General features: G+C 37.4%; 2 protein-coding genes across 4 annotated transcripts in view; one reads left to right on the top strand and one right to left on the bottom strand.

Moving 5' to 3' along the window:
* LOC123865639 overlaps positions 1 to 1,098 on the bottom strand; it is a 33,029-nt gene extending 31,931 nt beyond the window's left edge. The window contains exons 1-2 of the mRNA XM_045906802.1: positions 985 to 1,098; positions 2 to 138 (exon numbers count right to left, since the gene is read on the bottom strand). Coding sequence (XP_045762758.1) covers positions 2 to 138 — 137 coding nt within the window. The 5' untranslated portion in view covers positions 985 to 1,098. The remainder of the gene's footprint in view (position 1; positions 139 to 984) is intronic.
* A 582-nt stretch (positions 1,099 to 1,680) lies between these two features.
* LOC123865638 (anoctamin-8-like) overlaps positions 1,681 to 26,612 on the top strand; it is a 31,408-nt gene continuing 6,476 nt past the window's right edge. The window contains exons 1-23 of one of the 3 annotated variants that reach the window (XM_045906798.1): positions 1,681 to 2,080; positions 3,124 to 3,252; positions 5,003 to 5,132; positions 5,725 to 5,830; positions 9,602 to 9,740; positions 10,572 to 10,688; positions 10,983 to 11,089; positions 11,257 to 11,360; positions 11,485 to 11,566; positions 11,869 to 12,021; positions 12,373 to 12,490; positions 14,199 to 14,254; positions 15,751 to 15,825; positions 16,141 to 16,273; positions 16,852 to 17,024; positions 17,625 to 17,822; positions 18,478 to 18,609; positions 19,011 to 19,142; positions 19,567 to 19,712; positions 21,853 to 21,864; positions 24,111 to 24,210; positions 25,674 to 25,802; positions 26,473 to 26,596. In XM_045906798.1, the coding sequence (XP_045762754.1) occupies positions 1,960 to 2,080; positions 3,124 to 3,252; positions 5,003 to 5,132; positions 5,725 to 5,830; positions 9,602 to 9,740; positions 10,572 to 10,688; positions 10,983 to 11,089; positions 11,257 to 11,360; positions 11,485 to 11,566; positions 11,869 to 12,021; positions 12,373 to 12,490; positions 14,199 to 14,254; positions 15,751 to 15,825; positions 16,141 to 16,273; positions 16,852 to 17,024; positions 17,625 to 17,822; positions 18,478 to 18,609; positions 19,011 to 19,142; positions 19,567 to 19,712; positions 21,853 to 21,864; positions 24,111 to 24,210; positions 25,674 to 25,802; positions 26,473 to 26,596 (2,716 nt within the window). In that variant the 5' untranslated portion in view covers positions 1,681 to 1,959. The remainder of the gene's footprint in view (positions 2,081 to 3,123; positions 3,253 to 5,002; positions 5,133 to 5,724; positions 5,831 to 9,601; positions 9,741 to 10,571; positions 10,689 to 10,982; positions 11,090 to 11,256; positions 11,361 to 11,484; positions 11,567 to 11,868; positions 12,022 to 12,372; positions 12,491 to 14,198; positions 14,255 to 15,750; positions 15,826 to 16,140; positions 16,274 to 16,851; positions 17,025 to 17,624; positions 17,823 to 18,477; positions 18,610 to 19,010; positions 19,143 to 19,566; positions 19,713 to 21,852; positions 21,865 to 24,110; positions 24,211 to 25,673; positions 25,803 to 26,472; positions 26,597 to 26,612) is intronic. The other 2 variants (XM_045906800.1, XM_045906801.1) reach the window with 2 other exon arrangements.

Here is a 26,612-nt window from a genome sequence, read left to right on the forward strand (position 1 = left end):
CTTTCGTCCTTCGTATAACAAGACTGCGCTCCGCCAGTGGCGACAGGTGGACAGTGCCGCGAGCGCATCCTCCGTGCTCAGATGATCCAGCACGCATCTGAGCGGGAGGAGAGGCAGACTGCCCCATCCCGCCGACATCTGCCAACAAAACAAACACTCCTTTGCAATCTTCTTCATTTATTTTCAACTGGAATACAAGCTGAACCTGGTGGTAAGTTATGAGCAGTCTAAGGTAAAAGCGGCCTGGACGAGTATAACAGTTTTCATTGAGCCCGTACTAAACATAAAAATATATTTATTTTAATAAAGTTATGAGAAATCTAAGATGGAAGCAAGCTATTGGGAAGGGCTATGGCAGTTTTTCGAATTCTATACTCATAAAAATGTTTTTTTTTTTTAGTACAGATCAAACAAATTCTTACTAAGTTACAATCACTAAAATAAATAATTATTTTAATTAATAGGCGATGCGCAACCACTGCTTTATAGTTCTCAATTAAATTCTTTTTAATTAAGTAAATAAGTAAGTACTTTGAATAATAATTACAGCTCAGTAATTAGGGGCGTAACAAATTATGTTCGGATAGCAATACACACAAACGAATGTATTATTTCTTTCCACGAGAACATCAAAACAAGACGAAAAATCAGCTGTTTATCAGTTAGCTTACAATATAAAGGCGTGACGACGTAACAGCTGTTTTATAGAAAGTAGGCTAAATAAAAATCTAACTGCGTAAAAAACATTGTTGACTCAATACATACGAAACCATGCATAATTTAAAATACTAATGATTAGAGAATTCAACACTATAGATTTGGGATCTGAACTGAACAACTATAATTCAATTTTTAATCAGAAACAAAGGTCACAGGAAACGAAATTTCGATGTTTTGGTTTTTTCTTACGAGGGCTTACCTACAATTCCTTTGATGAATCTCACATAAAATTAATACAAAAACGAAATTACAGTATTTTCTCACCTCAATTATTTGCGTGAAACACACAAATCGAAATTAAAACACTACGAAGAGAGACAAAATTGACCACCGACCACCGATCAACTTCTTTCTTCTCTTGCCAAATTCTCGACGGACGAATTGAATTTGACATTTATAATTTTTTGACGTATGGACTAAATTGACGCAAGGAAATGGACCCACTACTCACTACGCGTGGATTGGTTGATAATGGTGGCAGAGAAACTCGTAACTGAACTTCTCGTAACAATAAGACAATCAATTATTTTATTTATTTTATAATTTTTGTCTCGCTTCACAATGTAGTAAAAATCCATACGATGAATAGTCAGTGTATGGCTTCTTGCTATCAACGATTCGATTTTTGTCATGTGAATATTATTTCGCTAGGTATATTCTAAGTTTTCTTTTTCCATTCTGTGGCGAATCAAAGTTGCCACCACATATGTAAGAAAAAGAAGTTTGTTTTTCATTTTGCAGTATTTGAATTATTCGGGCATGTCTTTATTGTTGCGTTTCAAACAAGAGTAAATGATTGGTCGTTACGACCAATCATTTCGCAAATAAAAGGCATGCAATGGATCGTCATGATGTAAATGAGGCCCTTAAGGGATAATTTAAACGAGTTGTAAAGTTACGGGTTGCATTTGTAATCTAAAAAAAATTATAAAAATATTTTTTACCTTGGTAACATTTTAAAATGGCGGCCAAAAATCAATTTTGAAATGAAAATGACAGATGATTGTTTGATTTGTTTGTCGCAGTAATTTGTAAAAATATTTATTAAAATAATTAACCAATTGTGTATTAAAATTCGAAATTCATAATGAACTTACAATCAGCTATCGGGTGCAGTATTTAGTGTAGAGTTGTTTTTTGTATCGGTGCGTAGTTGCAGTTTCTATTGTGATCGATGATGTAAGCTTGCCGAAGGAATTCGTGCGCGGTTCATTGTTCCGTCTTTTTTGAATATTCGCAATGGAGGGTGATAATATGGGTATCGGTAATCATGAGAAGGAGGAGCACGAGAGCAGCTCCCATTCAACGCCACACGAGCACAAATCTTTTGCTGAATTTGCGAAGGATAAATTGGACAGTGGTGAGTTGCTTAAACAATATATTTATAGTTAAAGGCTATATTTTTATCAGTTAAATGGATCTTTATGGTATATAAAGACTCGTTTTTACAATTCATAAGCCCTAAAACTAATAAAGTCGTCAAATACTTTGTACTAAATCTGTAGGATTTGTGTACAAATTATTCAGTGTAACAACTTTTGTTTACAAACTATGTTATATGTACTTTTAATGCTCTTTAAATTATTCCTTGACCTTGATTTGAATCGATTACTTCACTGATGTAACATAACATCTTTTTTAGGCTTTTACATTTTATTACTTACAGATAGTAAAAATTCAACTTCATTTCACCATTTGAATAACATTTACAAACTGAACATATTTTGTTTGTCTAATTTCACTTAAAATAGTTAAGCAATTCTTTCTTAAATCTTAATACTTACTAAGTAGGTACCTGCATGTACTATTTGACTTTTTTAGATATTGTACTTTTAATGCCTGCCTAAATAAAATAAATTAGCTGATAGCTGTACGCTTCACACTCCATTTTTTGGGTTCTACACAGCCCAAAGCGTACAACGGAGCCCTATTAATGTCACTCTGCATTGTGATGTATATGTGTAATCTCTGTCCGCGTGCCACAGGTCTCTAGCTCATAGTATTGAGTAGTGCTGTAACTTGTAATGAGTTACAAACCTGTAACTTTGGTATGTGATGTAGAAAGTTGACCCAAAACCCAATATTGGATTAAAAATTCAATTAAATTATTTTTCAAGCATGTGCGGTATTATTGTCTTGAGTTCGTTGAGTTAAAGTACGAATATATTTTTTATCTTATCTTTAAATAAATGAAAGAAATGGGGCTCATCAATGTTGCCAGTTCTAGAGAATTTTTGTGACAGGGTCTATCTCAAAAACAAAACTACAATTCAAAAAGTAGTTTATAAGCTGTGACATAAACATAATGGTTATTCACAAAATTATTTACGGAACCATAAAATAGTGAGCCAGTCATTATTATTTCTCTCTCTATAATATTAGCTCAAATCATTATCATTCTAGCTGGCAGGGAGCTGCGAAGACGTCTTCCAATGGCAGGTCAGCTGGGAGCTCACCTGATGCACCCAAGACGATTGCTGCTACACTCCACGCCCACACAGCAGACAGATGTTGTCCTCATATTTCCAAAAGGTAAGTAAGCTTATTTTAAGCCTTATACAAGTTTTTTTGGTTTTTTTTAATTTGGGTTGTTAAACTGGTAACAATCATTGATCTTAAAGTTAGATGAGTAATAGTACATTGCATAAATGTGATTGCAACCTTCTTGAAATGACCACAGCATGTGTAAAAGAGAAGCTAAAACTACAAAATAATTGTTATATATGTTGCCGTAAGTATTCTTTTGTTTGGAATTTCAGTCAAAAGTGCTTTTGAATAAGGTTGCTGTCAAAATCATATGTGGCCTAGAACTAAATTAAATAATTCAATAAATCTGAGCACCCCTGTTCCATACAATCTTTTCATTTCAGTTAAAAGTGCTCTTGAATCATGTCTGCAGGCAAAATCGTATATGGCCCAGAGCTAAATCTGAGCACCCCTTTTCCATACCAGTCTGTCCTACCCTATGGATTATTTTAGTAAATCAGGAAGCCAGAACCACCAAGAAAATTGTTAACAAAGGTTGACTATGTGAAGCTGAATGAAGGGACAACAGAATGATTTTTATATTAATTTAATTATTGATCATCGTCATAATCATCACTATCTTCACCACCATAATACTTCATCATCGAATCATTCATTTTGTGAATACATTCTGTACAATGATAATTATTATAAATTACGATGCAAATAATCACCCTATCATGAAAACGATGTATGATAGTGGAATAGTTCATCTCAAGCAGTAAGCTACCTACTTGTGCAAGATCACTAGTAGATTCTAAAATCATGATCAAACCAATAGATTCTCGAATTTTCTCTAACTACAGTGCCTCTGTATATCACAAAAAAGGGTTGCTTATAAATCAGACCAAGTAGAAGTTGGCAAGGCAATTTGGCACGTGAACGCTTATTTAACTTTGCCATTTCACGACGAATGCAGCAAAAAGATAGGGAAGACAAATTGAGGCTAACTTTTTGTTGTGTTTTGTTATTATTTTCTACTAATATCTTATTTTGTTTGACCTTGAATAAGAGTAAAAGCGAATAGCCATAGTGTGGGCTATTTTAAGCCGTGATTGTCTAGACTTTAGAGGTTAAGACGTGGGCGTAATATTCAAAACTCTGACTCAGCTACGTGCGTTTTAAGCAAATAAATGTCACTTCAAAAGTGAAGAGGATTTCAGAGGATAGAGCTGAGAGAGCCGCTTGGGTATAGAGTTTTGTTGTCGTAGTTGCCATGCAGTAGGTCTTCCGCACAATCGATTATGGCGTGAACCTTTGCCTGTAATATGGTGGCGTAAGTCCCCAGGCTGCGATAAAGATCGGTCCTGGGTTTCTCTATAGATTCCTTAGCCTACGTCACTACTTGACTTGGAACTATCGGTAAACCACTTGAAGCTGCCCAACTTCCAAGTGATTTGATTTTCAACCAGTCATCCCTATCAGTAATCTCTACAGAGTAGAATCTCTGAAAATGTTATTTTGGAGTCAAAGAGTCAGAAGGCATCCCTAAAACGTATCTCGAGCACTGAGTCCTGTAGCGTTCTCATTGCCCGGGAAAACCAGTTCATCTCCCCTTGGACCATGATCCTGTAAATACTGACTTTCGCCTCCGTTTCCAAGTGAATGTGCGGTAAGTTGAATATGGCATCCAAGGCCGCACATAGCTCCAGTTATAAGTAGGCTAGCGGTCCTTTGAATGCTGAGCCTGCTCTGGGTCGTTTTCTGCATCATTTTTCTACACTAGACTACAGACATGATGATTGTCTGGTCGTAGGCCTGCCAGACAGCATGCTGCTATGGCTGCTGCAGAAGCTGCGCGGGAGTCGGCCGCGGCTGCGCGTGTGCGTGCGTCAACACGCGTCCTCGCAGTGCGCAGCCTTCTACATCACTGCTGATGACGATGTGTGAGTTCTTCATATACATTTCGCCCTTGCTGCTTCCTCTGATCAGATTAGGATATGATGCTGATCGATTTGTACACAATCTCTAAACTAAATTTCTCTAAAGTATAATTTCTTTTGAGAATAAATTCTTTAACTACAATTTCAACTTGACGTCAAATATAGTAAAGAGAAACCCCGGTCGAGTGTGAGTCGGAAGGGTTCATTGTATACGGACCGACAGACCGCAGAGTGACATTAATAGGGCTCCGTTTTTACCCTTTCGGTACGGAATCCTAAAAATTGATAAAATTATAGGCATGTTAAACACAAACAACTAACTAGTCCCAAAATGGTAGCTAATTGATCTTCCTCTTTTGTTTGCACCAGTGCAGCGGTTCAATTGCAGTAAAATGACAGCTACAATGTCGCGATCGCAATCACCTCTGATTGGTAGAAGCTTGCTCACTATTGGCGTATTGAATACCATACATTCAGCCAATTACAACAATTGAGATTGTAATAATGACTCACGCAGTTTTTACGCAACCGACTAGCAGTATACTCTATTTCACAGAACATTGTAATATGTACTTCAATATATTTTCGCCAACAGTCTCTTACAAACTGCAGAAGAGATCCACCTACCGATGTTGCTGAAGCCAGAATTTGGTGGAGGGTACAAGGAATTTACCGTACGGGACATGCATTGCTTTCAAAGGGTAAGTTTATTGATGTTTCCTGACCATCACCAGACCAGGCTTTCCAGCCCAAAATTTAGAAAAAAGTAGATAGAGAGAAGTAGATTTTAGATAAAAGTAGTTGAAAATTCAGTTACCAATCTCGACAGAATGACAACATACGTACAAATAAAACTCTTCGGTTGAAGATTAAACTAATGTAAAGTTTTTTGAACAAGTAATTTTAAAAGTTCTCAAAAAACCACGACTGAGGTTTGCACTACATTTCTTTCAGCCCGCACATTAAAGCGTATAAAATTCGTCATTTTCATTTTTTGAAAATTTTATGTAGGTACCCAGTGACATTCGCGCCATCAAGACAAATATAATGACGTATCGTTTATTAAAATGGGCTTTGCCGTTGAGTAGTTACGAGCGGACATAGAAACGGATCATACAGGTCAAACGTATAACCCTTCTTTGGGCTTCGACAGTCGGGTAAAAATAAAGGATGCTGACAATGCTAATCCCACTTCTGATGATATTTCAGCTTTCTTCATACAGTATTTCGTCACGCGAAGAAAGCTAAAACTGACTTTCAAAAGTTGTTTGTCTAACCTATATTAGTGTTTTGTATAGTGCAGCGACTAGTTACAAGGCCGCATATAAAATGTTGCCCTCAAAAGCTTGGAGTGTTTTGACATGCCCTCACTGAATACCGTTGTTAATTAGTGTCTCGCTAAATACTGTGCCTGTAGTTCGAATTTAGGTATAGGTAGACATTTTGTAACCTCGTTTTATACAGATAACGGCAGCAACTTCGTCCGCATGGATTTAGATTTTTCAAAAATTCAGTGGGAATTTTGTGATTTTCCGTGACAAAAAGTAGCATAATTTGTCCGTGTCTGAGATTCAAGCTAGTTATTTATCTCTGTACCAAATCTCAAAGTTGGTCAATCGGATGGAACTGTAAATAACTACCTAAATAAACTTTTATTTATTTATTTAAAAACCCACATAGTTACATTTTTCTTATTTCTCTAGCCTCGCATAAATAGCCTATTGATATTAATTTGGTTATCCAAAAAGTTCTGAACGAAACCAAATTCTAAGCACTTCTTGCTGAGTCTCACAAGATTCTAGGCATTTTCTGCCTAATTTCAATTCGATCGATAATAATACAACCATTACACGACTCAAGGGAGCGCTAAATCCGTCCTTCGATATTTGAAGTGGAAGAAATTCATCAACGAAATCGCCGACTCGAGTCGAGACCTTCTCAGGTCAAGATCTCCGCATTGTTTCCAAGGGGCGTACCTAAAATTCGAATTCCTCCAACTTTATATTTTACTAGCGCCCCGCCCCGGTTTTGCACGGGTACAATGAAGATACCAATGTGGTGTCAGTGTGGTTATCCATACCATATTATTATTATAAATGCGAAAGCGTGGTCTGTCTGTCTATCCGTTTGTCTGTTTGTTTGTTAGCTTTTCACGGTCCAACAGTTTAACCGATTTTGATGGTACTGAGTTAGTTTACATGCCGGGGAGGGCAATAGGCTAACTTTTATCCCGGAAAATCGAAGAGTTCTCACGGGTTTTTTTAGGAACCTAAATCCACGCGGACGAAGTGGCAGGCATCATCTACTTTTGTTATGTTTCAAAACAAAGAGCATTTTCGATGAAAGCTCTCAGTCGGCTTGATTTCTTCCGACATCTTGAACAGTTACCGTCTAGTTTCAAAAGAACACAAAACTATAGACGTATAATCCTTCCTCTTGAATCACTCTATCTATTGATGAAAACCGCATTAAAATCCGTTACTTAGTTTAAAAGATCTAAGCGTACAGACAGATGGACAGACAACGGGAAGGCGGGTAGCGACTTTGTTATATCCTAGGTAGAGATAAGTAGCTACGATGTAAATTGTAAACGAGTAACATTTTTCAACGAGTGATGGTTCAACGGTGAAGGAAAACATCGTGACGAAACCTGCATGCTTGTCTATGTTCTCGAAGTTGTGTGAAGTCTGCCAATCCGCACTTGGCCAGCGTGGTGGTCTATGGCCTAAATCCTTCTCAGTCTGAGAAGAGACCTGTGCTCAGTAGTGGGCCGGCAATCGTTTGATGATAATTGATGATGATGATAGGTAACTGAGTACCTACGATAGTTTCCTAAAATAGGTAGGTACTATTTATTTGCGTTCGACCTGAAAATTGTTGAGTTGCGTGCTAACCAAAATGCCCTCTACGTCGCGTCGTCCCTAATATTTCACCCTCATAGCCTGCAGAATACATTTGGAATCCATTAATAAACTAGCATTCTTACGAACGGTCGAAAATGTTGAAATCTATGAGGCTTTCGTATTAACTGAAATAAATAGTTATTTATGACCTTTCGCGTAGGTACTAGGCAAGGGCTTCCAAGACGGTAAAACGGCGTGATGGCAAGCATATTTATAAGCAATCCTTTACCTCTAGACTTTTGACTATAACGGGAGAGTATAAGCTAGAGATGGACCATATGAAATCATACAAAAAAAAATCATATGAAAATCTTTTCATATGTAACACTTGCTGTTTTAATTTAATTTTAACACTTGTAAGATTTATTTAAAAGAGGTGTCCCTGACAGACAAAATGACGTCATGATAAATCCAATATGGCGGGTAAGAAAAAAACGATGGTGCTGAAAAAATGTTTGAACAATGGATGCCGTTAGCAAGATATTTAATTCAGAATACAGTTTTATAGAGTCATGCTGCTTCCATAAGATACCCATATGAAGCATGAATTATTCAACTTTACCCATATTTGAGATTCCACTACAATCAGACATTCGTTCTTGGTATAAAATGTGGGATATTTATAGGGTGAGCATTTTATTTACAGCTTATAGCTTCCATTAGTAAAATCCGATGTGCTTAATCATTTTTATCTTTGGGACTGTTGATAGGCGTTGTTAGGTTGTTGTTATATACCTACAAACTACAGAGCTTTGATGTATTTAGGTAAATTGCTGCTTCAGTATGAATTTTTTGATTTTATAATTTGACAACTTATGGGTTGATACATTTTGTCATAACTGGGTGCAAATTAGGTACCTACCATGTTTAGAGATAAAATTGGCGAAATATGATTGTGTTAGTACCTAACTATTGATTTTAGTTTCGTGCCATTCTACCATTCAAAGTTTAAATTGGGTATTCTGTATACGGAATTGAACACGTTTCTCATAGCTAACTGCTAAATGACACTTTGCAACGCACGTGTTTACGTAAGCCTTTCTTTACTTGTTCCACGTTTCTGACACAGCCGCTAAGGTACACCTTAGTGGCCGATTAAGGCCGTCCTACAGGACGGCCTTAATCGGAATAGAACCCAGAACTTCCTATTCGTTAGATTATAGTGTTTATCACTATACACCACGAGGGTTGTCGAAGCTTACTAAAAATAGTGTGAGCATCATCATGATCAACAACGGCTCACTACTGAAAACGGGTCTCCTAGAACGAAAAGGGTACGGCCATAGTGTACCACGCTCGCCAAGTGCGGATTCGTAGACTTCACCCACCTTTGAGAACATTATAGAGAACTCTCAGGTATGCAGGTTTCCTCAAGATGTTTTCCTTCACCGTTAAAGCAAATGATATTTAATTGCAAAGTTAACCGTAAAGTTAGATGTGTGTGCCTGGGATAGAACCCCCGACTTTCAGAGTAGGAGGCGGACGTCTTTACCGCTAGGCTATCACGTCTCTTCGGCATGAATGTACTAGACCAAAAAAGAAAATGACAAACTGTTTTATTTTTACCAGGGCTCATCAGCAGCAGAACTACTCAATTCGCAGGAACGAGGTGCGCTGGTAAAGCACGTGCTCGAGTCAGCACGCGCCGAGCCCGGGGACGAGCACGCTCTGGAACCCGCGCTTACTCTGCGCCCCGGACAGAGTATTGGTAAGCTAATCATTATTTTTACCCGACTGCGGCAAAGCCAAAAGGAAGGGTTATGATTTTAGCAGTCTATGTATGTATGTATGTTTGTATCCAGATTATGTATGTTCCACCGTAGTGTCGAAACTACTGGACCGATTTTGATGAATGAGGTGTCAATTGATTCGGCGTAAAGGTCCGGGTGACATAAGCTATATTTTATACAAAAAATTGAAGTTACATCAAACGTCTCCAAAAAAATTTTTTGCTATTGTATCGAGTGTGATGTCAAATGAAAGAGGAGAAAATTTTGAGCTCATGAATATAAATGAAGAACAACATTAAATATACCAAGCGACAAAAAATGATTATTAAGACGATTGCAGTCGGGTTTTAGTTTTCAACTTTATTTTTTATATTCAATCAATCAGCCTTTTTGCTGGACATAGGCCTTGCCGAGAGCGCGCCACCACACACTGTCCTCCGCCTTCCTCATCCACCCACTTTTCGCTACCTTGTTAAGGTTGCCCGTCCATCATTGTTCTACAGGATATATTTCGGAGAGTGTGCCCAAAATTTTTTTGATCTGGTTCCCTCACCACCTTTCGTATCGTCAAAGTCTGCATCCATACGTAGGATCCGCTAGGATATGGATTATGGCACGCCCTTCCGACATCAGTCTTCCCCTCCACTTTTAATATGGGCGCCTTTAAGTCAAGAGTGAATAGGCATCCCTGCGTTAAAGGTTAGTGATTAGGCATCCCTGCGTTAAAGGTTAGTATTAGATTTGAAGCTGTCAATTTATTTTAGAGATAGTGCACAACTGAATCTGCAGCAATACTGAAATATTTTCAGTTCCGGCGTGCGTAAGTCGAGGTGTAGTGGCAAATATGTTCCCACTACACGAGCGGACAGCTTTGGAGAATTTACGAAAGAAATGGGTCAAGACGCTCTTCACACCACAGCCATTGGGTAAGTCATTTCATTAGAAAATCATAATAATTGCTATCGTTTTTTGCTACTTATGTATTATATAACTAATATGCCTCATTCTCCTCTATTAAATCCGCCAAGAAATGATTTTTGAAAATTCGACCCTAAGGACGAAAACATAGAGGGTCGAAATTTGTGTACTTAGTTCACGCGGACGAAGTCGCGGTCAAAAGCAAGTTCAGCTATAAAGTAACGAACGTAGTTGAGCTATAGAGGTGTGATTTTTTAATCCAATTCAAGTTATAACTTAGAGGATTCTCTTTCTATTTCCAGATGAGATAAGTGAATATTTCGGTGTAAAAATAGCAATGTACTTCGCTTGGCTCGGGCACTACACACAGTCGCTAACGGTGCCGGCCGTTGTTGGATTTGTATTTTGGGTAAACTCCTTTTGAGACCTAATTAATGAATTTTGTCACTAAATTAACTTGATAAAAAAATAATGAAGCAAAATAGAACTCAAAAAAATCTTCTTTTTAAACAGCCTATTTAATATCGCTTGAATACTCAAGATTTTTTTTTATTTTTATTCTTATTTTATGCACAGGTATGGCTGGGAACAGCAAACGATTACTGGAAGGACATAGCCTATGTGCTGTTTTCATTATTTAACGTTCTTTGGGCATGTGTTTATTTGGAGACGTGGAAAAGGTAAAAGTAAAGGTGGTTTTTCACTTTCACATTTGTTTACTTGTTTCAACAATATTTTTTTATTTTTATTTGGTCATCCCTTTTTTAACTAAATGTAAATCTTTACTATTGTTTCTCTTTCTAGATACTCAAATGTTTTGGCGTATAGATGGGGTACTTTAGATCAGAGGGATGAACTGTTGGTGGAGCCTCGACCGTTATTTCAGGTAGATATTATATTTCTTTTTATTTTAATGAAAACGAATAACTTAAAACTTGATGACGTCCACGACTTCGTTCGCCTAAGTTTCGGTTTCTTCGCGTAGTACTCTTTGATTTTCCGGGATGGAAAGGAGCTTGTATCCTTCCCCGGGATCTTTGTACCAAACGTCAAAATCGGTTAAGCGGATGGGACCGTAAAAATTCAGCAGACAGACACATATACTTTCTATGGAAGTATGGATAACGTATTTTAATAAGATTTAATATGTTTGACTCGTTCAGAAGTATAGAGTAGTGTGGTTTTCAGGGCGAAATGGGTATAAGCGAAGTGACGGGCCGGCCCGAGCCGCAATACGCGGCGTGGCGACGTCGCGTGTGGCGACACTGCGTGTCTTTGCCCCTTATGTTGCTGTGTCTAGCGGTCGCAGGGCTCGCAACCTTCGCCTTGCTACGGACACAGGTAACATTACTGGGTACCTACTACTATACTTCAGGCTCAGGGCGAAATGGGTATAAGCGAGGTGACGTCAGCCGCGACGTCGCGTGTGGTGACGTCGCGCATCCCTGCCCCTTATTTTGTTGTGTCTGACGGTCGCGGGGCTCGCGTTTACCTCACAGGTAACTTTATTAGACACCTCTGCTATTCTTCAGGCTCAGGGAGAAATGATTAAAAGTGGGGTGTTAAAACAGCCCGCGACGTCGCGTGTAATAACATTTCTCGAAATTTAACTAAGATTTAAATTTTTACAGTTTTGTTTGAAGTTATTTAGTTTATTGTCGAAATTTAACACTATTGTATCTTAACTTTCAGGACTGGTGGGAGGAAACGATATTCTATTTCAGTTGGATACCGCGCGCGTTTTTGGCGATATTGATCGCGGTTGAAGAGGAGGTGTATGCGCGGATCGCGAGGTGGCTTAACGACAAAGGTATTTGACATGACTTTTATCTATCGCGGTACTATGTGTATCATTGGCACTTATACCAGACTACTTTCTAATTACCATAATTTTAAGGACAAATACAAGAAAGGTTTAGTCAAATCAAACAAAAGTCATTTATTCAAAATAGATACCATCATACTCTTTGACTGTCAATTGTTAATTTGACAGGTTGTTGTCAATGATTTATTATGGTAATTAAAAATTAGTAGAGAACTTATTAAGATGTATGTTTCTAGACACATAGATTTTTTGCAGATATATAGCAAAAAGTTCTGATTTATAAGATATCTAAATACAATGTTCCCTTATTCTAAAATAATTATAAATCGTTTGCACCCTTTAATTGGCTTTGAATATACTGTTTTTGTATCAAAATACAGTTACAAAAATTATTAATGAAATCCCTTTCGTTCCTTTAGAAATCTTCCCTATTTCTTGCAAGCATTGAAAGCCCCTTCCCCACTTTCTTTGTTTTATATAGTGGTTACTTCTTAAATTACTTGTAATATAATGGTTATGCAGGAAAATACAAGTAAATTAAAAATAAACTGACAATAATTGCCATAATACGAAAAACTATATCGATTTTTCGTTTTTCCACACTGTAAGGCTACACTGTAATTTAGGACCGAGTGTGTTGTGTGGATTATTTTTACTAGCAACACTTACAAAATAACACTTGCGTATAGAAAAGTTTTGAATTTTTGCATGCGTCAACCCTTTTCTTTTAGACTCTATTTAGATAAATATTCCATAGCACATTTTACTTTAGAAGTAATATAATTATTTAGTCTAAAATTCTAAATAGTTGTGTAATATAAATATATTTTTAAATTTAGCAAAAGTTAATTTATGCTGGTTGCGCATTACAGCCAAAACCAACCGCACGCGCCGTAAGAAATTCCTTTTTCGTTACTCAAAATGTGACTAGTATGTTACTCGCAATCTATAAATGCCTCGTTGGTCTATTGACTAGCTTATTCGGCTGCAAATCATAAGGTTCTGGGTTCCGGCCTAAAGAAAATACAAAAATTGTCGTTATTCTGTTGACAAATTCTCAGTAGTAGTCCGAACTTGGGAAGTTGACGTTAAACATCCTCCTTCCTCGGAGAGCAGGCAAAACTGTTGATCCTGTGCTTGTACTCTCTCCGGTCGTGTCAGATGACCGTCCCATCGAGAATCTAGTAGCTAGGACAGTGTTTCTGTGTTTCATATTGCACACACTTTTACACTATTAAATGCTACATTTACATAGGTTCTTAGCACCCTTAAATCTTGTTGACTGACTTTATTATCATCATAATATTAATCCATCACTGCCTCACTTGAAAACACAGATTTCCTCTCAGAATTGGCAGGGTTTAGGCCTCCACACTGGCCAAGTGTGACTTCACCTTTGAGAATATTATGAAGAACTCTTAAGCATGCAGGTCTCCTCCATTTGAGGAGAACATTATTTACTAAAAAATGCGTTGATAGCGGGTGGTAGATAGTTGACTCATTCGGTGCGTGCTGTAATGTGCTATCAGTCTTAGACTATAGTAGTACTATCGAATTATTATTAGTAGGTAGTGGTATAATACTATAGCGCATATTATTTTCTCTTTACCGCTTACCAATCTGGAATGGACACGGAAAAAACCTACTATTTTTTGTAATGGTAACACCAACTCCATCCAATTAAAAACTACAGAAAACTATCGACTCGAGACAAAGTATGAAAACCATCTGATTCTCAAAATAGCATTGGTTTGTATTTGAAAAGCTGAAAGACTAATGCAGTACTAAAAATACTAGAAAAGTTTAATCACGCTTTTGCTAGACTAAAAAGAGGTTAATAACTAAAGAGTTTGAATGTAAACTCTTATTAACGAACACAGCGTTTGCCGAAAATTGCACAGACTATTAAATCTCTTGCATGACTGAGAAGTAATGACTTTTCTGGCATGTTGCCGCGTTTTAATTTATTTGCTTGAAATTGGAAAATAATTCTTGTTTTGCATTTTAGCCCCACCACACTTTGGATGCATTTTCGCGGGATGACTCGTGCGAAGTTCGATCTTCCAAATACTTTGTAAGCGCACAGACTGGTTGCGAGCTAGTCGTACTTATACGTGCGTGTAGTTCCAATGTCCGAAAACAAATCGAACTTGATAGGTTTTTAAACGCACTTTCGTGCGTTGAACATTAACATTGATAGAAAAATTCTGGGTTTGAAATGGGATTAGAAGAGAATGGTCTTGAAGATACAGATTATTTACCACGCACCAAAGATTTCACAGAAACGATATTGCATATCATGACACTGCTTATTTGACGGAAAAAAACGTGAATCAATGTGCGCACTCATTTCGTACGACCAGTATGAACGTATGAAACGTTTACGTACGATACAAATTCGCATCCAAAGTGCGGTCAACCATAGAGTTTCCATTTTTACATAATACTGTGTTAATCATTTTGTCTTAGTTTTGATTGCAAACTAAAATTGTAATATGCGCATAATATGTAATATTAAAAATAACCCCTGAAATAATTTATTGAGTTCATTAAAATTGTTACACATCATCTAAAATCCATTTAGTTATACTTACTCAAAAAAAAAAGTGAATTATTTTGTACTGATTACTACTCATACTGATTACGTAAGTAATCAATAATAAATTGTGCTAAAGCATTTCAATCATATCTGTTCATGATCCACATACAGTCAAATATTGTCACTTCACCCATTCACATCACTATTTACTATTTACTTTATTTGCTGTCATGATTGACTCAATAACCCCAAGGTACACTTTTACAAGGGTTTTTTTATTAAAAAACTACGAATTTTTAACGTACTTTTTGTGATAGGATAGACAAAATCCTTTTGAACGTGTACTTTTGAGCTGGGTATCCACTATGTTTACAAATCTGCACAGTAGCCGTCAAGAAATATTATATATCGACTTTTAGAAAGATCTTTCGACTTCGTAGAGCGTTGTCTCTATCACTCATTCCTATGTGACGTTTGTTGGTCTCAACGACAGAGACAACGCTCTACGAAACGGCTCGCTCTTTCTAAAGGTCGATGTACAACATTTCCTCCTGGGTACTGTATGTATCTGAGATTCTAACTTCTCAAATACAGAATACAGGTTCACGAAAAAAGTGGACACCCATCTTCACAAGTAGAATGCTTTCGATGTAAGAACACTGAAGGCGATGGATAAAAGTTTTCAAAAATCTCTTTTCAATTTCAGTTTCAATTCGTCAACTCATTTATGAGTTTGTTCTACATTGCGTTCTATCTACAGGATATGGATAAGTTAAAAGAGGTAACACTTTTTGAGTTTCGTTATTTAGATATGTGCAACCCATAAGAGACATAGCGCACTAAGTGCCTTAGGTATTTTTTTTTGTATAATTGTTAAAAAATATTATAAATGTATATTTCTATGTTTTGGTGTTAAATAAAGAATATTTAACTTTTTACTTTATTTTAAACAACTGCGCTTAAGACTAGCACCTAAAGTAGGTCTGTCTTTTTCATATTACATTGGTAAGAAAAAGATGCGAATAATCTAAATTTTTTTTGCGATCAGAATCAGCAACAATGCCTTTTAAACTATAATATTCAATAATATTTTCAGCAATTAGCCGTGTTGCTAATAACCAGACAGATTATTGGGAACGTCAAAGAATCTGCATTGCCATATCTAATTGAAAATTTGAGGCTGGCCAAAATTTGCTTCGACGTGTTTGGTGCGATCAGTCCTAGCAAAGGTGAGTTTTTGAGTTTGATTTTTTTAATCATTAACACCCCACTTCGTAGTAAGTGACGATGTTGGTTTTAGAAAATTTTCTTTATAAAATCCAACTATGTAGGAAAGCCAGTTCTTAATCTTGCACTATTATGATGTTCTTAAATTAAGTTTTTAAAAATACCGTGGGATAAAAAGTAGTCTATGTCTGTATCTCGATGCAAGCTGTCTCTTTAGCTGTAAAGCGGATGGGTCGTGAAAAAGTAACAGACAGACAGACACACTTTCACATTTATAATATTAAAAATGGATATAAATACTCAACATTATATAAATATGCCTAAACATGTGCAACAAAACGATTGAAAAATAATCGTTTTTAGGGTCCCATACCTCAAAAAGAAAAAAGGAACCCTTATAGGATCACTTCAATGTCTGTTTGTCTGTCTGTCCGTCTGCTTGGCCGATTTTTTTGTGTGTATATATAATCTTCCGCGTTCTCTTCTCTTTCTGAGAGGAGACCCGTGCTCAGTAGTGAAACAGCAATGGGTTGGTAAAGATGATGATACAAAATGTAAGAAGAACTATCTTGTTTTCAAGTACCAACAGCAGCGCAGCTCACAGATGGGTTCGAAAAGAAGACATCTTCATCCGGAGATGCGCCGGAAATGCTCATAAACGGCGGGACGGACAAAGACGACCGACGAAACTCGGACTCCCTCGTCGGACAGAAGGTCATACACCAGGCCGAACTAGAGTCGCAGTTGTTTAAGGTTGGTTTGTATTTATCTTCTAATCTAAATTCTTTTTGCTTTTAGTATTTTTAAGTGTTGGGGATTTTGGATAATAATAGTCACCACCAGTGGTTTATCAGTACTTTATATTGAATTAAACTAAATAGTTATAATATTTTTACCAGTAAATGGTATATGAATGAATGTACTTTTATTGCACACCACAAAATTAGTACAAAAAAACACATACAAAATAAAACAAAAACATAGGCAGGTACAATTTGGCGGCCTTTTCCGCTACCTAGCGATCTCTTCCAGGCAAGTAAAGTGAGACAAAGGACAAGCTTTTTATATGAATACTAGCTGATGCCCGAGACTTCTTTCGCGTGGATATAGGTATTTTAAAATCCCGTGAGAACTCTTTGATTTTCGGGGATAAAAAGTAGCCTATGTGTTTATCCAGGGTATAATGTTTTCTCATTCTCAGCCAAATCCGTCTCGTATTTTTGCGTGGAAGAATAACAAACATACACACACACACATACATACACACACATATACTATATACACACAAACTTTCGCCTTTATAATTAGTGTGATTAGACTTAAATACTTAAACACTCAATAATTTCGTTCCAGTACGATGGAACGTTTGCGGAATACCTCGAGATGTTAACTCAACTGGGCCACGTGGTGTTATTCTCCGCCGCGTTTCCGCTCGCGGCGCTTTGCGCGTTGTTAAACAACGCGTGCGAAGTGCGTGCGGATGCTTTCAAACTATGTCACGTGGCGCAGAGGCCTTTTGGAGAGAGGGTCAGCAGTATTGGCAGTTGGCAGGTAAGTGTGAAATAGATACAGTATACGGCAGAAAATATTGCACATAGACCTTTAGAAAGAGATAACGGTTTCGTAGAGCGTTGTCTCTGTCATTGAGACCGACGAAACGTAACATAGATATGAGTGACAGAGACGACGCTCTACGAAGCAGAAATCTCTTTCTAAAGTTTGATGTGCAATATTTACTGCCGGTACCTGTAACTCAATGATATCATTCCATAGCGTCTTAAATCCGTTCTCGTTGACGAGTAAGATAGAAGATACAAAATGCACCAGGCTATAATATGTAAATGTGATAATGAACAAAAAGAAACCGTATCACTTCGCAGAAATAGGTTAAGTGCGAGTCGGAATCCTTCTTAGAAGAAAAAACATTTTTTTTTAAATTTTTACGGCGGCCATTTTTAAATTTTTATTATTTGTTGTTATACCGGCAAAAAAATACACATTCTGTGAGAATTTCAACTCTCCAACTATTACGATTCATGAGAGGTCGCTACAGCTCGCTGACAGACAGACGAACAAACGGACAGCGGAGGCTTAGTAATAGGGTCCCATTCGGGTATGGAACCCTAAAAATGACCAAATTGAGACCCATAAAAAACATTAAGACATTTGCTCGTCAAGAATTACAGATTATCACTTTTCTGTACAGCATGCGATGGAGGCTATGGTGGCGGTGGCGGTGTTGGTGAACTGCGCTCTCATTGGGCTGTCGGGCCCCGTACATAGATTGTTGCCCGACGCGACGCCCGCGCAGACGATACTCGTCATTGTTGCGTTGGAGGTAAGGCTCATTTTATATTTTCATGTAACTCCCTCGATGTTCTAATAGCTAATTAGCTAGCTAGTTGTGGTAGCTTGTTTGCTAATCGATAGAGGAAGTGTTGAAAGGAAGTTGCGAGCATCAGCTAGTTTATATTAATATACTGGCTGATACCCGCGACTATGTCCGCGTGGATTTAGGTTTTTCAAAATCCCGTGGGAACTCTTTGATTTTCCGAAATAAAAATCTATTTGTTAATCCAGGGTATAATCTATCTCCATTCCAAATTTCAGCCAAATCCGTCCTGTAGTTTTTTGTGATAGAGTAACGAACATACACACATACACACATGCAAACTTTCGCCTTTATAATATTATATAGTGTGATTAAGTAAGATTAATAGGCATCGAATTGTTTTGCAGCATGTAGTGCTGGTTATAGTGCTGTGCTTGCGCATTGCTATACCGGAGATCCCGGCCTGGCTGGCCACGGAGATGGCCAAGGTAGAGTTCCAGAGACGGGAGGCCATCAAGAATGCGCACGCGCCGCTCTTGGTAAGTTTAAAAAAAAATTATAATAGCGAGCAATCGAGCAGGTGCGTCACCTGATGTTAAGTGATTATCGCTGCCCATGAACATTAGCAGCACATGAGGAACAGCCAATGCGTTGCCGGTCTTTCAGAAATTTGTTGATCCGCCCCTTGAATAACCCCATGTCGTGGGAACACCGCCGAAGGGTTATTGTCCTAGAGTCGTAATGTCCAATAAAATGGAAAAATTTATTTAACTTCAAAGTAACGAACTGCGCTGAAGTTTGCCGAAATTATTCTCCGAAAAATAAATTGATTTGTATTCCAAAATTCGCTATTAAAAAAATATCGTTTCGTCAACAGAAGACATATAGACACACTTTCACATTCATAATATTAAGTATGGATATGGATTCATGGGTCATATTATGTAAACGCATCGTTTCCAGTCGGAAGGCACGAGTTCGGACGACGTGCGCTTGTCTTGCCTCGTGACGCCGCGCACGGGCACGCCCACCACGCCCAAGCAGAACGACAAGCCCGTGGAGAAGAAACGCATCAACATCGGCAAGATTCCCGAGATACCACCCTTCAGGTAACGTCGCTTCTGTGTCTTGTGCACATGAATACACTACAACACTAATTGAGCGTTTAATCGATATTTGTCCAACTTTTAAATCAAAAGCAGATCGATACAGCTTTTTGATTTTTTTGTGGAGCAACGATCGAGTTGGCTACGGATCGCTAATCCTATAAACTTATGAACCGCAATAAAATTCTTGTGCGCATCAATACACTGCAACACAAATTAAGCGTTTAATCGATATTTGTCCAACTTTTAAATCAAAAGCAGATCGATACAGCTTTTTGATTTTTTTGTGGAGCAACGATCGAGTTGGCTACGGATCGCTAATCCTACAAACTTATGAACCGCAACAAAATTCTTGTGCACATCAATACACTGCAACACAAATTAAGCGTTTAATCGATATTTGTCCAACTTTTAAATCAAAAGCAGATCGATACAGCTTTTTGATTTTTTTGTGGAGCAACGATCGAGTTGGCTACGGATCGCTAATCCTATAAACTTATGAACCGCAATAAAATTCTTGTGCGCATCAATACACTGCAACACAAATTAAGCGTTTAATCAATATTTGTCCAACTTTTAAATCAAAAGCAGATCGATACAGCTTTTTGATTTTTTTGTGGAGCAACTATCGAGTTGGCTACGGATCGCTAATCCTATAAACTTATGAACCGCAACAAAATTCTTGTGCGCATCAATACACTGCAACACTAATTGAGCGTTTAATCGATATTTGTCCAACTTTTAAATCAAAAGCAGATCGATACATCTTATTGATTTTTTTGTGGAGCAACTATCGAGTTGGCTACGGATCGCTAATCCTATAAACTTATGAACCACAACAAAATTCTTGTGCACATCAATACACTGCAACACAAATTGAGCGTTTAATTGAAATTTGTCCAAATTTTAAATCAAAAGCAGATCGATATAGCTTTTGATTTTTTTATGGAGCAACTATGCTATAAACTTATGAACCGCAACATAATAGTTGTTCAACTAAAAGTTGTATGTATGCGCTTGACCAGCTTCCCTGATAAATCAATCTTTATGACAGTTCCGAACATAACCGTTTTTGTTGCGCAGTATCTTGGCTTTGGCTGCGTTCCGAGTAGAATAAGCTATAGATAGGACCACGACAAATCCAATACAGGAATAAATGATAAAAACTAACTAATTTACTTTTTGAACATACAGTGGGAACTTTTTGATTTTCCGGTATAAAAAGTAGCCTATATCACCTCCAGGTCCTTATAATAGCCATGTAAAAATCACGTCTCACCGTTGCTCCTACGCGACGTGTAAAGACAAACCAATAAACCAACAAACACTTTTGCATTTATAATATGAGTAGTGAGTGATACACCAAGAAAAAATATAAACTTCAGAGGTTCAGATACATTTAAGTATCTGAAGTTTATATTAATTTTTCTTGCTGTATTTTGATCATGTTGGTTATCAAAATTATTTATTTTATATGATTACCGTCCGTGGTATTGTTTTTACTAAGTATGCTGGTGTTTGGTTTCGTATTGTAGTATCGGTGAGCCATAGTAAATAAAGCTTAAATAAAGTTTAGTTTAAATTTTTATCAAAAAAAAACTAGAATTATGCGTTCCGCCTAATGTGCTACTTTTACAGGAAAACTCATGGGTATGATGGCAATCAAAGCTTTTTTATTTATTTATTCAGATACAAGTTAGCCCTTGATTGCAATATCACCTGGTGGCAATCAAAGCTAATTAATTGGATGTAATCTGCAATAGATGACATTACTTTCATATTATTATTCTTTTTTTTTAAATTTGTAATACTAGATCAAAATTTTTAAATTAATAAATACATGATATCAAAAATTAGACTTAATGGCCTCCAAATTGTTTAAATTGACATATTACATAAAAAGTAATAATATTATGAGAAGAGAATCACACAAGATGTCAAATCTCGTCGTTTAGCCATTCATTCAAAATTATACATTCAAACTGTTCGCACATTACGAGACGAACCGCAATGGATCAGTGATTTCAAAATCGGTAGAAAATTGGTCGAAAGCTGCGGCTCGACCGTAATGTGCGAACAGCATTACGCCAATTCCAAATGTTATATTTGTTCACTTGAAAACTTACACTCCGGGCTCTGGTAGGGTTTTTTTCAGGTAAATTCACATTAGATTTTGAATATAATTTATCAATATCTGGCGAATGGTAGTTCATACATTTTAGACGTCATGTCATGTGATTATAAAGAATAAGGGTCGGTGACAGACACTGGAAGCGCGTACCCACATGTCTTATACTGGAATTCTTAGTCAAGATAGGGGCTTCTTTAGGTAACCATTCAGATGACATGTGTCATATCTTATCTATTTTTTTTTTCTTGTCTGGCTTTACACAGATTAGCCAATGTCAAGTTTGTAGTTATTTACAAGTTAGGGAAACTATATAAGTATGGACCTCGTCTGTGCCGGCGCTCGCCGACACATGCGTGGCGCCCAATTAGAGCGCTTCCCAGTCAGCTCCACCACCAAAAAACACCAGTAACCGTCCACTTTTAACAAAAAAAAAAAAACAACACTCCAAAAAAGCACCGCACGCGCGTCAGCAAACGCCAACTCAGACGAAGTCCTATCTTATCTAATGTCGCCTAAATGGTCCACTGAAGAAGCCCCTGTCTTGACTATGAATACCAGTAATTTAGCCTGTAGTTAATAATAGCGTTTATCTACGCCTATGCTTTAAATCCTCTGTAAAAGATCCTGAAACAGTTGGCTTATGGCCAATATTAAAACACCCAATATCCTAATAACCATAATATCATCCAAACGGATGATATAATGTTGTACTGAATTTCATAATAACACTTCTTTGTTTTTTTTTTTCGATACCTTCTGCGCAGATTAGTTTTGTACCCGTCCGGGGTCCTTTTTCATAGAGCCTGCTCGCGACGCGGCTTGTGATTGGTTGGTGACTCAAAATGGTTAGCGCCCACTGATATTTTTGTCTCTATTATTTGGATATGTATTGGTAGAGAGAGCGCTAGCTAACTTCCGCGGACAAAGTATAGCGGGTCCCAAAATTTTCAATTTTGTAGTGGTCCCCAAAAATTCTGTCACCGGCCCTTTATAGTTTCAGTGCTCATGTATTTCAAATTAGTTTTATTTTTTGTTTTCAGTTAATTTGACACAAGTATTATGCCTGGATGGGTGTGTAGTTAACATGATATTAAGATTACGTCTCATTCCATTTTATCAGTATTTTTTATATTAAAGTGCTTATTTGTTAATGTTGTGTTGTGATTCTGTTTTATTTTGCAAATAAAGTTTATCTCTCTCGAATTTTGTAGTTTCTTTTCTCTTGGACATCTATACCTAAAAATAAAAGTATAAACAGTGTAAATAATTTAATTAATGTTGAATTATTGTAACTGTAAATAGTTGATAAAGACTGAATAAACGAAGAAAGGTAAAAAAATCTTTTGACTAGAAATTTTGGCTTTGCTTTAACTTGCTGTTTATACCTAGTGTATATCCTGGCCTAACAAATTAATACATTTCTTACTGATCACGTAAATCCTAATCCTTTAAGCAATACCTCACGGCGCGATTTTTCTTACAAAATTCTGTAACATATGGAAATTGAGTATGTGCGGTTCATACAATTTCCACATTAATTACTTTTATTTTAATTTAGGCCCAAACAGTTAGCAAAATACTTAAAATTAAAATATACAAAAAATACATGTACACCAGTAAAACAGCCACTAATAGTTAATCAATAACTTATAATGGTATTATACTAACAAACGTCATAAACACGTAGGTAAAGAGCATATTTTTGTACAGAATGTTAAAAGGGGGAAAAATGTATGTCTGAGAATTTTGTAGGAAGAATCGCTCGTTGATATTTTGCATTGCGGGTTTACCCTTCACTTTAAATTAATAGGTATATTTTATAACCCAAAATATTAACTAAAGTAATCCTTAAACTGTAACCAAATTGACCCAAAGAGATATCACTAATGTAAAACTTGTACCAACTTAACTATTTCAAAAATCTTGCATTTTCTAAAGATTCTGCATATTTATAAAACGAAAAAGGGCCAGCAAAATCACCCCTGGAAGAAGAAAAGACAGTATTTTAATTTTTAGTCCATTAAAAATATATTACATATATACAGGCTACCCTTTTAACTTTTTGAAATGTTTGTTATGTGCCGTTTTTCAAATTGTACATGATACTTTAAGTTTTAACTAACGATCCCATTACTTTAAATAACTATCCGTTCACTGCACTTTCTTTATCAGTTTTTACATTTTATAAAGTTGCTTCACCCATCTTCAGTTTTGCTTGCGTTCCCACCATCCTGTGCATTATACAGGATGTTACGAATTGCATTTTTCAGGGCCAAAGCGGCGTCTATAACGGAGCCGGCTGTCACTACGGGCTCTCTACAGTTACTACAGGATGTAAGCCCAACGAAACCTATACGACGCAAGGTACTCGTAAGTATTGAATGGCTCAAAACACCATGTTTTATATATTATATGATATTATATAATAATTTATGATAGTGTTTTTACCTACACTTCAAGGAAATTTCCAAATAATTTTTAAATAGGTACATATCAAAAATTACGGAACCGGCAAGATTCACTGACAGTAAGCGAACCGTGGATTAGCGGTCATAGAGTCGGGCGCGAACCCAGAGGGGGCAGGTTCGAATCCAGTCAGTTCCGCAATTTTTAATATGTTTCGAGATCGCCATGTTTTAATTTGTTTATACCTAATATTATGTAGTATGACATACAAGTACATCCCATTCCAAAGTCGTTTCATAAACATTGTACATATTATTACATAATATATAATAAATGTAATTTTTTTAAAGTCCTTCAACATTTTTTGTGTCTCAATTTGTGTCAAATAAAAAATCTGGATTTCTAAATTAAGGGTGAATTTTGTATTCGAAAATTTATGTTAGGCTGGTTTTTTTTACGCCATACACGATCAGGGCAATGCTGCGTCTTAAGCGTTGATTATACACGTATATCGAGTAGCAGGAACTTACACATTTCATCGTTGGGTTAACCAGGAGGATGTCCAGTGCTGGACGAAGGTCACTTGCAACTTGCACGGATCTCATCAGAACATGGCCTTGTACTGCTTCTTTTCAGCAACTCTGAGCTATTTGCTTGAATCGTGAAATATTATTTACTGTTTGTTGGTGGTTACTTGACGGGGACGGCGTTGGATATGTGTTTATTGCTTGAAGTCTTAAGATGAACTGTCTTGCAAACTAACAGTAATTATAATTAAATCTTATAATATATTGTTTAATAATATTTCTTAATCTAACCTACATAAAGTATCACGTTTCTTCCTATTCGATTGTTTGAAACTTACATAATATTACAATTGCCCGTTCATTTAGTTGGGACTCTTCCAATACTGGAAAATTCCAGTAAAGATTGCCGTCCGAACACCTTGGGATCCCAAAGTTACCGGTTCTTTGAGCTATCTGATCTGCTCAGTACCGATTCAGCTTCGCGTCTCGTTACGTTACGTCGGTTTCTCTGCCTGTCGGTTCTGGAAAAGCTGCATCAATCATTGTTACAAACTCAATTATTGGGATTACCTGTTTTATGGTATTCCTGTTGCAGCAATGCATTATAGCCAATAGTGAGAGAGTGTCGGCCAATCAGAAGTGATTGCGAACATCACACTGTAGGTATCATTAGGTACAGGCAAGCAAGTTTCTTCGCGATGTTTTCCTTCACCGTAAAAGCTAGTGACATTGAATTGCTTAAAACGTACGTAACTTCGAAAGAACATCGGTTTCCTCGAATTCGGGGTTGACTTTTAACCACTAGGGTATCAGCGCTGGCTAGGCAGTGCCTGGTGTAAAATAAATCATGCCAAAATGTGCTTTAAGATTGGTGAAAAGGGTTCAAAATTGTATGACTAGGAGGGCACGGCCGGCGCGCCGCTGTCGTTGCTCGGCGTGCGCGGGCTGAGGGACGAGCCGCTGCACCGCTCCGCGCACTGCATCCCGCACCCCGCGCAGCACAAACCCCTCATTAACCCCACCCTGCAGGTCAGTGCTCGACCATAAACGATGGAACATCGATCGTGCAATGAAACGTAACATTCATTATGCAATGCAACGTAAAGGGATTCCGACATAGTCAAGTATTTAGATTTGTTTTGCTTGATGCGAGCTTGATGCGCCTGTCAAGCAGCTTAAGTCAGCAAACGGCACTTTCCTCATATCTTACGAAGCGTTTTGCTTCCTCTTTTCTAATCCGAACCGCCAGGACGTGGAACGCCCTCCCGGCATCAGTTATCCCTTCCACCTATAATATGGGTACCTTCAAGTCAAGAGTGGATAGGCAACTTCTAGGCAAGCGCGCTCCATCTTAGGCTGCATCATCACTTGCTAGCGAGTCTATATAATAAAAAAAAAACTCGAACAATTTCCGACCGTCGCGTCAAGCAAAATCTACGTACTTGAGCGTCTTAGAAGCCCGTTATATTCATCATGCGTTGTATACGTGCCACAATGTAACATTCACACATGTTTTACCTACCATTCTGGACGCATCGCACGCTCGAACCGCGCGTTCACTAGGTACCTAGTAAACGCGAGTTCTAACATCCTTCTAACCTAAAATCTTTAGGTTCGCCTAAAACCAAATAAAATTCAAAAATATTATTTCCAAGTTATAATTGTATCATCTACCACTTGTTCGCAAATCGACTTTCAGGAGCTAGCAGGCAGCGTGACGGCGGGCGGGTCCGAGCCGGATCTGAATGCGGTGCCGGCGTCCACGCCTTCCATGGAGACCAGCGCCACCTCCAGCGAGGACGACAAGCCCAAGGACAAGAGCAGTAAGTGCTATTGTTG

This window comes from Maniola jurtina, chromosome 5 (assembly GCF_905333055.1).
Source record: "Maniola jurtina chromosome 5, ilManJurt1.1, whole genome shotgun sequence".
Classification (NCBI taxonomy): domain Eukaryota; kingdom Metazoa; phylum Arthropoda; class Insecta; order Lepidoptera; family Nymphalidae; genus Maniola; species Maniola jurtina.